General features: G+C 46.5%; 1 protein-coding gene across 11 annotated transcripts in view; it reads right to left on the reverse strand.

The window, feature by feature from the left end:
• CACNA1A (calcium voltage-gated channel subunit alpha1 A) overlaps positions 1 to 12,515 on the reverse strand; it is a 401,410-nt gene that overhangs the window by 14,069 nt on the left and 374,826 nt on the right. For all 11 annotated transcript variants that reach the window (XM_053290757.1, XM_053290752.1, XM_053290754.1 and 8 more), the window contains 2 exons: positions 4,765 to 4,957; positions 1,095 to 1,342 (listed from right to left, as the gene is read on the reverse strand). In XM_053290757.1, the coding sequence (XP_053146732.1) occupies positions 1,095 to 1,342; positions 4,765 to 4,957 (441 nt within the window). The remainder of the gene's footprint in view (positions 1 to 1,094; positions 1,343 to 4,764; positions 4,958 to 12,515) is intronic.

Genomic DNA, 12,515 nt, shown 5'->3' on the forward strand with positions numbered 1-12,515 from the left:
AGTGTTCTGTGGCTGTGTAAAAGGTCAAACTCAGTTTTAGGAAGTATTAGAAAAGGGATAAAGAATAAAGCAGTGCATATAATAAGGCCATTATATAAATGTATATCAACTCTTGTTCACTGTGTAAAAAGCACCATTTAAAGTGCTGGCTCTTTTATATTTAGCAGGGAGCAACGGTGGTGCCCTGTTCAGCCCAGCATAGCGTTTTTCTCAGTGGCTGTTGCTGGTGTCTCCTTTGCATTCTTTTTTCATACTGTGAGCCCCTTGGGACAACAAACCATCTTCTCTTTTCCTTTGAGAAGAAGTGTTTAAACTGTTTTGAGAACTTTGTTGAAAAAAATTTATAAACATTAAAATAATAATACCAATCATCATCATCATCAGTGATGTGGCTACATTAAGAACACCGGGCAACTAAAACGATCAAAGGATTGTAGCACATACCCTAACAGGAAAAGGTAAAGGGTTTGGGACTTTTACGCTTAGAAAAAAAGATTATGACAATAAGGGATATGATAGAAGTTTGTACAATGAAGAATGCTGTGGAGAGAGACAAAGGTTATACCAATTCACAGAGGATAGGTCTATTCATGGCCATTAGCCATGATGACCAAATGGAACCTGCATGTTCAGAGGAAGTATACCTCTGAGTACCAGCTGTTGGACACTAATGACGGGGTGGCTATCACCTTCATATTCTGCTTTCATAGCTTCCAGAGGCATCTGGCATGCAGCTGCTGAAGACAAAAAGCTATGCTAGATGGACTTGGAAAGAATTATGCTGGCTAAGTTCAGAGTTGAACTCAGGATGATGCAGCCACATTAGTCTGAGCATGCTCACCCCACATTCTCATGATGCCATACTGGTAATGTGAATTGCTCCTTAGTAAAACACATATGTGCAGTTCCCATATGTATAGCATCTATAAATCTTGCTTGGGCCAGAGAGATCAGAATTCCCATCATAGAGATCCAGAAACTGATGACTGGGTGGATAATTGGAGCTTGATTCCCTAGGAGTAGAGATGTTCTCAGCACCTGAGGAATGCTATTCAGGCCCTAGGACACAGCAAGGAATGGAAAGCCACACCCACCTGCCTGTGAGGCATGTGGTCTCTGCCCTCACTGGGTGAGCGGGACCAACGTCGGTCTCTGGAACGAGGCCGGTTATATTCGTGCCTCTCTTGTGAGTACCGCTCCTTGTCAGAAGATGTGTGGTGATGGTGGTGATGGTGGTGGTGGTGGTGATGCTTCCGGTCCTTTGGCCTGCCTCGCTCTTGGTCTCTTTCTTTGGGAGGTAGGTCACCTGACTGTGTGGTCATACTGAGGTCCGTGCCCAGCCCTGCCAGAGAGAAGAAAGGCGAGTCAAGGTTGAATGCTTTCATTACGAATGTGTTGTTGACACCACCCTAGCCTGTTAATACTTTCCATCCTTCATTGGCTTGCAGGCAACAACAGGGAATCTCAAGGCAATATAGCAGGCAACATTTTACTCGGGTTGTGTTGCCAACTGGAAGAAACTTGTACTCCACCCAGGACTCAGAAGCCAAAGCATGGGACTTTTCAGATGCTCTCTGTTCTCTAGCCTCAAAGGCTCAAGCAACTTCTTAAGGTTGTTGTGGTTCAGGAAGATCCATGAATAGGCTCTCTCGAATTTTTAAAAATAATAGCAGCCATGGATGGGGGAGGAATTCAGACTGGGAGCACAGTGCTGGGAAGAGATTTTTTTTTAAAACCCTTCCTCCTTGCCGCCTTATCTAGTTAAAATTGGTCCTTGGATGCTGCTATTTGAAGTTTTACAGAGAGTTTTTTCTCCCCTGTTTTCATCTCCCTGCCTTCCTTTCCCTCTGCCCACTGCTATGCATCCTCTCTGGCATCGCCAAACCATTTCCCCTCACATTGCCTGCACATTACTCCTTCATTCCCACCCCTCAATAGGCACATGCATGGTACCAGGAATTGTTATTTGATGCAAATAAAAGGGTTATTTCTACTATTATTAAAGTAAGAGAAGCTGACTATCCTAATTCAGAAGCTGGGTGCACCCCCGATTGCTGATTGTGTGTTAGATAAAAATCTCCAACTTTGCTTTTCTCTAATATTGGAGCTCCCAAACTAGGGCAGGAGGCTTCTCCTACCCTAGTTCCAATTTTGAGGACAGCCCTACATTTTAATTTTTTTTTGGGGGGGGAGTATTTGTGTTCAACACAGAAGTACACCCAGGTACTGTGCAGACACACACCCATGCACCCTCCCTGGATCCTGATGCAAGTAACTTGCTTGGTTTGGCTGGAAACTTGTGCATGTCCAATCCAAACAAGAAACTTGGAGGAGATGGTGTATGTGAGTGTCTGTGGATGAGAGTGGGAGGGAGGGAGGGAGAGATAATTAGAATAAAATGGTTGAGGCCCTGATGCCACAAAACTACTGACAGCAAGATGCCTGGCTACAATCCTCTTTCACCTTCTTTCCAAGTTTGCCTGTAGGATCCTTTATTTTTTATTACATTCTGATTGTGCTTGAAAGGAAACTGATTTCCCCTCTCCTCTCTGGGTATGAATGTGTGTGTCATAAGAACACCACAAGGCAAGGGGCAGAGAGGGGGAAGGAGTTCTAGTTTTGATGAGGGGAGTTTGAGGAGAGGAGAGGGGAGTCCTGGCCCATCAAGATTTGGTGGTGGATCCTATTTTACAGCAAAGTGTGGCCGGAAGGGAAGTTCTTCATTGGAGCACAGGTGCTCAACAAGGATACAGACTAAGTTTTGTCTTCAGGTAGATGGTAGGTGAGAGGATAGGAGGGGGCAGGAAAACTATAAGCTCCAGTCTCCACATGTGCACACGTCCCCATAATATCGACAAGCTGAGTGTGTATGTGTGTGTGTCTGTGCATGCATCTTGGGTGCAAATATTTCAGATCCAAGTCAGGCTGAGGGGTGCTGCAGCTGCCATATTAAAGCAGAGGTTTCTAGTTTCAAGTTTGCGATTGAGACACTGCAAATGTCGCCCAGCAGTTTGGGTTTCTTAGAGTTTCATAGAAACACCAAGTGCTGGGATGCTAGGAAATAAGAACTACGTGATGCCACACCTGTCTGAATCCTGGGAAGAGGAGCTAGGGGAGCCATGTATCTCCAAGTCCATCTAAAACTATGGCTGGCTCGTGTGGAGTTTGCCTCAATGAAGCTTCACAACCTTAAATCCTTTCCCTGGAAGAGCTTCTCTCCCATCCTGATTTCAATGGAACTTCTGTTTGAGGATTGGGATGTGGACCATTTAAACTAACCAATAGAGTGGATTAAGTTCAACTTTCTGTTGCTTACAGCATGATTCTCAATGCATTTGTGTAAATAGTACTGACTTGCAAGCAGTGTGTGTGTGTCTGTGTGTGTAGTGTCAGGAAGCTGTGCTTGCCATTTTGATCTTCAAAGGAAGTTGGCATTCCCCTGAGATGCAGTGGAGCGTACCTAGAAGCAGTTTAAGGAAAGGGAAAAACAAGTCATGTATCCCCAGGGAGGAACACGGAGGTAAAGCCATGCCTGATCCACCCCCAGATGTTATGGCTGTAGCTGTGCAATGTGCAACAATTGTAATGAGTGTGCAGGCTTGTATATACACACACTTGTACATACAGGCTTGTATATACTGTATATACTGGAGAGAGAGAGAGAGAGAGAGAGAGAGAGCGCACACATACAAGGATTGCCACCCCAATTCGCTCTCCGAAAAAGCCACAGTAGTTATGGCAATATCCAGCAATTGTAATGGGTGTGCAGGCTTGTGTAGGTGTGAATTCATATAAATACTTTAGTGAATATTATTTTTAAAAAGAAAACACGGGAAACAAGGCACATATCCCCAGGGAAGAACGCAGAGGTAAAGCTACCCCCAACCCACCCACCCCCAAAGCCACAAATGTTATGGCTATACAGGTAAGCAAATCTACAGCATAAAAGCATTTTTTAAAAAGCAAAAAGTATGGAAAAAGGCGAGCATGAGATAGAACAGCAACAATGTAGCTGGATGACTGGAAGTGGGTTGCACACTACAGGAAAAAGGACTGACTGTAGAGATGCACCCAGGTGTTGCTAGCCCTGGGCACAATGGACATGTGCCCCCCCAATGTTTGGCTGGGTGCCCTGAGTCTCTTGCTTGCCTGTCTCCAACCCTGCCCAACCTTGTTTGGACAAAGCAGTAGGCGGGTGTGGAAGGTTATGCTCTGGACTGGCATTTTAATTCCAGCCCAGCAGGGGCTCCCCATCACTTCCTCCTCTGTCACTGAGCCTCTCTCCTCCCCTCTCTGTGCGCTTGTAATAGAAAGGGAGAGGGACGAAATTGAGCACCTTCTCCCCATGTCCTCTTCCACTCTCTGTCCCTTTCCTTTCCATTTGGTCACAAATGGGGTGGGGGAGACTGTTGCACTGAGGGTAAGTAAGGAAAGACCTGCATCTTTAATCTCTAAAACGGGGGGGTCCAATTGCTGCAGTCCTTGTTGGCCTACAGCTCCCATCATCTCTTCCTGCTGGCTATTTCAGGCCTGCTCAACTTAGGCCCCTCCAGCTGATTTGGTCTACTACTCCCATAACCCCCAGCCATAGTAGTAGCCAGGGATTATGGGAATTGTAGGCCAACATCTGCAGGAGGGCCGAGGTTGAGCAGCCCTGGGCTATTGTGATCAAGGATGACGGGAGTCGTAGGCCAACAAAAGTCGGAGGGCTACGATTTGACACCCATGCTCCAAGAATTTACTCCCCCGGTCCTGTTGTCTAACCTGTGTCCACATCTGTGTATCGGCTGAGTGAGCGCTCTGACGTCCGGTGGCTCCGCTCTCGCCTCCGGTGATGCCGTTGATTCTCCTCTGGAATTACCCTTTCCAGGGAGTAGTCTTCCAAGCGCATGCCTTTGGAGCGTGAGTGGCCCAACATAGAGGCAGAGCGTTTCATAGGACTTGCATCTGTGATTGTCTGGAAAGGGACAGAAACCAAGAATAACAGTGTAAATTGCACCTTGTGAGAAAGCTATGGGAGAGAATGGGATATGGGTATACAGCTATCTAGGCAGCCATTCAGTCATATACACTTCAACCAAAGAACTACAGCCACATCTGTCCGTCAGAGTTGCTATCCAGTTTAAATCTTTCTCTACCCATAGCTATGGTATTACAGGTGCATATACGAATCATATCTAATTACTGTCTAGGGAGTTGTGGATTGTGAACTTCTATTTTTGCCTGCCAGTCACCAAGACGCCCTCTTTCTCTTCCCAATCTACCCCAAAAACGAATGTATTGATTTAATTTATTCAAAGCTTAATTACCATACTGCCTCCCTCCCCAAAATAAGATAGACATGAAGATGGTTTATTTTACAGAAGCATCTTCAGCTGAATAGACGCTTTGCCATGAACACTCCTTTTGCCATTGGATGCTATTCATTTGAGTTGAATATCTCGGACTGAGAAATTTTCTACTATATCAGAAACATTAAGTGCATGAATGGAGCAATGTGCTATGTAGTAGCAGCCACACTGCTGGTCACTTTCTCCATTCTTTGTTATGAAAGAGCTTTGCACAGGTCAAAGACACATGAAAACGTTCATTCATGTACATGAATAGGAACTGTAACATCAGTGAGAAACTTCATTATTGATAGCATTGGATGCTTTTATTGAAAGCTTGATGATGACTTTCATTTTGAAGTTCCTCTCTCCTTCCCAAGTTGCAGCTCCTCCTCCTCTTCCTCTACACCAGGCCTGCACAACTCAAATAACCTGGTGGGCCGAAACCAACTTTGACTTGGTTCATGGGGGCTGAGGTCAATTCTTAGGGTGCTGATTATTAGAGTAACAATATCAATCAATCAATCAATCAATCAATCAATCAATCAATCAACCATATTAAAGTGAAATAAATTAAAAATGAATTTAATCAATATTTAACTTTTAATGTTCTGGCAGGCCAAGACTGATTTAAATTAATATGAAATAAGTTGAATTAAAATTCATTCTAATAATATAAATATTATGCAATCTGTACAAAATACATAAATGCATTGTTTTTCCTTTCCACCTCTGCCAAATAATCACACATAACATGGAACACTTTTAAGGGGGGGGAAATGAGAAGCTCTTCTCATAATTTTGAAAAAGAAGGGAGAAGGGGAAAGAAGGATGGAAAGGATGCAGCAGGAGGCTTGGCTTGAGAGAGAGAGAGAGAGAGAGAATGGAGCAGTCTTGGAGAGAGAGAGAGAGAGAGAGAGAGAGAGAGAGAGAGAGAGAGAATGGAGCAGCCTTGGAGGGAGGGAGGGAGGGAGAGAGAGAAGAGAGAATGGAGCAGCCTTGGAGGGGGGGGAGAGAATGGAGCAGTCTTGGAGGGAGGGGGAGAGAGAGAGAGAGAGAATGGAGCAGTCTTGGGGGGAGAGAGAGAGAGAGAGAGAGAGAGAGAGAGAGAGAGAGAATGGAGCAGCCTTGGAGGGAGGGAGGGAGGGAGAGAGAGAGAGAGAGAAGAGAGAATGGAGCAGCCTTGGAGGGGGGGGGAGAGAATGGAGCAGTCTTGGAGGGAGGGGAGAGAGAGAGAATATGGAGCAGTCTTGGCAAAAGAGAGAGAGAGAGAATGGAGCAGTCGTGTGTGTGTGTGTGTGAGAGAGAGAGAGAGAGAATGGAGCAGCCTTGGCGAGATAGAGAGAGAGAGAGAAGAGAGAATGGAGCAGCCTTGACGAGAGAGAGAGAGAAGAGAGAATGGAGCAGCCTTGGCGAGATAGAGAGAGAGAGAGAAGAGAGAATGGAGCAGCCTTGGCGAGATAGAGAGAGAGAGAGAAGAGAGAATGGAGCAGCCTTGACGAGATAGAGAGAGAGAGAGAATGGAGCAGCCTTGGCGAGATAGAGAGAGAGAGAGAGAAGAGAGAATGGAGCAGCCTTGGCCGGGGGGGGGGGAGAGAGAGAGAGAGAATGGAGCAGCCTTGACGAGATAGAGAGAGAGAGAGAGAGAATGGAGCAGCCTTGGCGAGATAGAGAGAGAGAGAGAGAAGAGAGAATGGAGCAGCCTTGGCGAGATAGAGAGAGAGAGAGAAGAGAGAATGGAGCAGCCTTGGCGAGATAGAGAGAGAGAGAGAAGAGAGAATGGAGCAGCCTTGACGAGATAGAGAGAGAGAGAGAGAAGAGAGAATGGAGCAGCCTTGACGAGATAGAGATAGATAGAGAGAGAGAGAATGGAGCAGCCTTGACGAGATAGAGAGAGAGAGAGAGAAGAGAGAATGGAGCAGCCTTGACGAGATAGAGAGATAGAGAGAGAGAGAGAATGGAGCAGCCTTGACGAGATAGAGAGAGAGAGAGAATGGAGCAGCCTTGGCGAGATAGAGAGAGAGAGAGAGAAGAGAGAATGGAGCAGCCTTGGCCGGGGGGGGAGAGAGAGAGAGAGAGAGAGAGAGAGAGAGAGAGAATGAGAATGGAGCAGTCTTGGCAAAAGAGAGAGAGAGAGAATGGAGCAGTCTTGGTGGGTGAGAGAGAGAGAGAGAGAATGGAGCAGCCTTGGCGAGATAGAGATAGAGAGAGAAGAGAGAATGGAGCAGCCTTGGCCGGGGGGGGGGAGGGAGAGAGAGAGAGAGAGAGAGAGAGAGAGAGAGAGAGAGAGAGAATGGAGCAGTCTTGGCAAAAGAGAGAGAGAGAGAATGGAGCAGTCTTGGTGGGTGAGAGAGAGAGAGAGAGAGAATGAATGGAACAATCTTGGTGAGAGAGAGTCCGTTCCCCGTTGTTCCGGAGGTCCCCATTTTCCTCCCGCCACTAACAGCTTTCTCTCCCCATCCCTCGGCAATGCTTTCTCTCCCCGCCGGGCTCCCTCCATCCCAGCCATTTTTGCCCGCCGCCGCCACTGGACTCCCTCGTGGGGCCACTGTCCACTGCCGCCTCCTGCCTCATTGCCGCCGCCCCCCCAATTCCAGTCACTGCGCAGCCGAGGAGATGCCCCTGGGGCTATTTTCCCTTCCTCCACCTGCTGCTTAACCCCCCCCCCCCCATTCCAGCCGCCGTGTGGCTGAGGAGATGGCTGCAGGGGTGCGGGTGTTCTTCCTTACCCTCCCCCACGGCAGCAGCGGCGCACAGCGACAGAATTCAGAGCGACGCTCGGGCCTGCTATTTGGCCTGGCGTCACTTTCCAACTGCAAGGCATGCCTGCACAGTTAAGAGAATTAACTGCGCAGGTGCGCCTTGCAGTTGGGAAGTAACACCAGGCCAAATGGCAGGCCTGAGTGTCGCTCTGAATTCTGCCGCTGTGCGCTGCTGCTGCCGTGGGGGAGGATAAGGAACAACACCCGCACTCCTACAGCCATCTCCTCGGCTGCGCAGCAGCTGGAATTTGGGGGGGGGTGTTTCTAAGCAGCAGGGGGAGGAAGGGGAAATAGCCCTGGGGGCCAGGAAAAAAGGCCTTGCGGGTCGCATGTGGCCCGCGGGCCGTATGTTGTGCAGGCCTGCCCTACACTGTGTACTGTAATTTCCTCCTTCCTCAGGGGCCTTTGCTGATTGCAGAAGGCACATTTTGCATCTCTGCATCTTCTCTTCTTCCTGCCGCTTCATTATGTGTGTTCATCACCCATATTCACTTTTAAGTGTCTCCTCTTATTTCAAGGCAGGATTATGACTTTGTATCTAGTTGGCAGTATTAATAGACCTATCTGCCCTATAGGTCAAATCTGGAACTTAGTTTGAGTCCCGCTCCCCTCTGCCCCTTTTCCTAGAATCTCAGCTCAACCAAGCTGAGATGTCTAACACTGGGAAGTGCATTTCAAAAGTAGATAGAAAACAAAGAGTTTGCCCTCCAGCACATGTGCACAAGAAACTTCACACTGTCATAAAACCCCTGCCAACTGGGCAAAGAGGCACCTTTTACCGTGGTGATTCTCTTTATTTAGCAGGGGGAGAGTAACTGGCCCTATCCACCCCCAGCACAGTACCTCCAGTGACTGTTGCTGGTGTCTATCTTATGTTTTGTTTTAGAATGTGAGCCCTTTGGGGACAGGGAGCCATCTTATTTATTTATTGTTTCTCTTTGTAAACCGCCCTGAGCTATTTTTTGAAGGGCGGTATAGAAATCAAAATAAAATAAAATAAAATAAAATAAAATAAAATAAAATAAAATAAAATAAAATAAAATAAAATAAAATAATGGAGCCCCTTTGCTCAGAGTGGCCACTGTTCACATTGCTCAAAAGTCCTGGGCTTGGATAGCTTTGGGTAATGCTTGGACCTGGATATGGTCCTACAGGTTATAGACACAGCAAAGAGAATTAGATAGGCCCAGGACCAAAGGGATAAAGGGAGAAACACCAGCTTACTCCAGCCTGGATTAGTTGCCATACCCCTTGAACCTTAGAACACACTGTAGGCTCTGTTTGGACAAGGATGAGAACAGCTGTCCAGGGTGAAAACCTATTTGTAAAAGGGACAGGGTCAGAGTGATAGCTAATGCAACAAAAAAGAGCGGGAAAAGGTTGATTGACGAGGCTGATGGTTGCCACTTTGGTCACTTGAGTGGCATGCAACTTGGGAGTTAGAACTCAAGTCCACAGCAGAACGTGAACTGGCAATATGAATGGAGGGAGAGCTGTGTCTGTGCACGGCTGCCCCCTATTGGCCAGAGCAGATCAAATGATACCTCCTGGCAAGCAACTAGGAGACTCTGCCATCTGCCAGGGGCATAGCTACAATTGTACTGGGTGGGGGGATGTCCCTGGGCCCCTGAGGAAGGGGAAGCTCCCTCATTGGCTGGGCGACAGCTTGCTCTTTACTCTCCACCTTGAACCTTTCTAAAGAAAAAGGCATGAGGGGGGCAGGGGCTTTTTGTCCCAGGGTCCACTCCAACTTTTGTGGGTGACAATACAAGGTCTGAAAGGAAATGTGCTACTAGGGACATGCTTTTGGCCTCCTGATCAAAATGCTGACAGTGACTGAGAGTTGTTGTTGTTGTTGTTATTATTATTATTATTTAATTATTTTTACATTTATATCCCGCTCTTCCTCCAAGGAGCCCAAAGCAGTGTACTACATACTTGAGTTTCTCTTTCACAACAACCCTGTGAAGTAGGTTAGGCTGAGAGAGAAGTGACTGGCCCAGAGTCACCCAGCTAGTTTTATGGCTGAACGGGGATTTGAACTTGGGTCTCCCCGGTCCTAGTCCAGCACTCTAACCACTACACCACGCTGGCTTACAGTTGCAGAAGGAAATCAGGGAGGCATAAAAGGGAGACAGAGCTGAAATAATGGCTGGCTTCAATTACCCACACATAGACTGGGTAAATTCATATCAAATAGTGACAAAGAGGCCACATTTCTAAATACACTGAATGACTGTGCCCTAGAACAGTTGGTCATGGAACCAACCAGAGAGAAGGCGACCTTGGACCTAATCCTGAGTGGTGCACAGGGCCTGGTATGAGATGTCAGTGTTGTGGAACCTTTAGGGAACAGTGACCATAGTGTGACCAAATTCAGGATATATGCGATGAGGGAATAGCCAAGGGAGTCTAACACAGACACTTTGAACTTCAGAACTTCAGAGGAAACTTCTCAAAAATGAGAGGACTGGTAAAAAGGAAGCTGAAAGGGAAAGTCAGGAGGGTCAAATGACTCCAGAAAGCATGCAACTTATTTAAAACTACAACAATAGAAGCTCAGTTGGAAAGTATATCACGAAAGAGGAAAGGTACCACCAAGTCCAGAAGGATGCCAGCATGGCTAACAAGTGAAGTCAAGGAAGCTATAAAGGGGAAGAAGAAGTCCTTCAGAAATTGGAAGGCCTATCCAAATGAAGAGAACAGAAAAGGACACAAATTCTGGCAAAAGAAATGCAAGGAGAAACAATAAGGGAGGAGAAAAGAGAATTTGAGGAATGTTTCGCTAAAAGCATCAAGGGGAATAAGAAAAACTTCTTTAAATACATCAGAAGCAGGAAACTTGCTGGGGAGGTGGTTGGTCAGATAATGAGGGAGTGAAAGGGATTTTTAAGGAGGATATGGAGATTGCAGAGAAGCTAAATGAGTTCTTTGCATTTGTCTTCATGGCAGACGATACTGAGCGTATACCTGTGCCTGAAGTGAGCTTCTCAGGGACAGAGGCTAAAGAACTAAGTCAAACAGAGGTGATGAGAAATGACGTTCTAAATAAGGCCTGCTCAACTTTGCTCCCCCCCGCTGTTTTTGGACTACAACTCCCATAATCCCCAGCCACAGTGGCCAATAGCTAGGGATTATGGAAGTTGTAGGCCAACATCTGCAGGAGGGCCAAAGTTGAGCAGACCTGTTCTAAACTGTCTGAAAAAATTAAAAATTAACAGATCGCCAGGGTATAAGACATCCACCTGAGAACTAAAATATGAAATTGCCGACCTTGCAAAAATATGTAACTTATCCCTACAATCAGGCTCTGTACCTGATTGTATCTGGACTGGAAAGTAGCCAATGTAACACCAATTTTCAAAAAGGGATCTGGGAAGTTACAGGTCGGTTATCTTTACTCCTGTGCTGGGCAAAATGATGGAAAGCATTCTCAAAGATAAAATTGTTAAGCATATAGAAGAATCTATTGTGCAGACATATTTGGAGTATTGCATGCAGTTCTGGTCACCACATCTTAAGAAGGACATTGTAGAACTGGAAATGCTGTGGCTTTGCCAAAACGTTCAAAGGAAAAAGTGCAGAAGAGGGCAACCAAGATGATCAGGGGCCTGTAGCACCTTCCTTATGAGGCAAAACTATACCATCTGGGGCTTTTTAATTTGGAAAAGAGGCAACTACGGGGATATATGACAGAGGTGTATAAAATTATGCATGAGGTAGAGATAGTGGACAGAGAGAAATTTTTCTCCCTCTCTCACAACACTAAAACCAGGAGTCATCTCATGAAATTGAAGGCTGGGAAATTTAGGACCAACAAAAGGAAGTACTTTTTCACACAGTACATAATTAATCTATGGAAATCTCTGTCTGGGAAGTGGTGATGGCCATTAGCGTGGATGGCTTTAAAAGGGGCTTAGACGAATTCATGGAGGACAGGTCTATCAATGGCTACTAGTCTGGTGGCTGTGGGCCACCTCCAGCCTCAGAGACACAATGCCTCTCAATAGCAGTTGCAGGTAAGCAACAGCAGGAGAGAGGGCATGCCCTCATCTCTTGCCTGTGGGCTTCTCAGAGGCATCTGGTGGGCCACTGTGTGAAACAGGATGCTGGACTAGATAGGTCCTCAGCCTGAACCAGCAGGGCTGTTCTTATGTTCTTAACAGGTCCTGCTGAAGGAGAACCAGCATGGCTTTTGCAATGGTAAATCTTGCCTCACCAGCCTTTTGGAGTTATTTGAGAGTGTCAACAGGTGTGTGGAGAAAGGTGATCCGATTGATATAGTATACCTGGACTCCCAAAAAACTTTCAACAAAGTTCCTAATCAAAGAGTCTTGGGAAAACTTAGCAGTCATGAGATAGGGGGATAGTTTCATGTGTGGATTACTAACTGGTTGAAGGACAGGAAACAGAGGGTAGGAAT

Source organism: Hemicordylus capensis, chromosome 2 (assembly GCF_027244095.1).
Source record: "Hemicordylus capensis ecotype Gifberg chromosome 2, rHemCap1.1.pri, whole genome shotgun sequence".
Taxonomy (NCBI): domain Eukaryota; kingdom Metazoa; phylum Chordata; class Lepidosauria; order Squamata; family Cordylidae; genus Hemicordylus; species Hemicordylus capensis.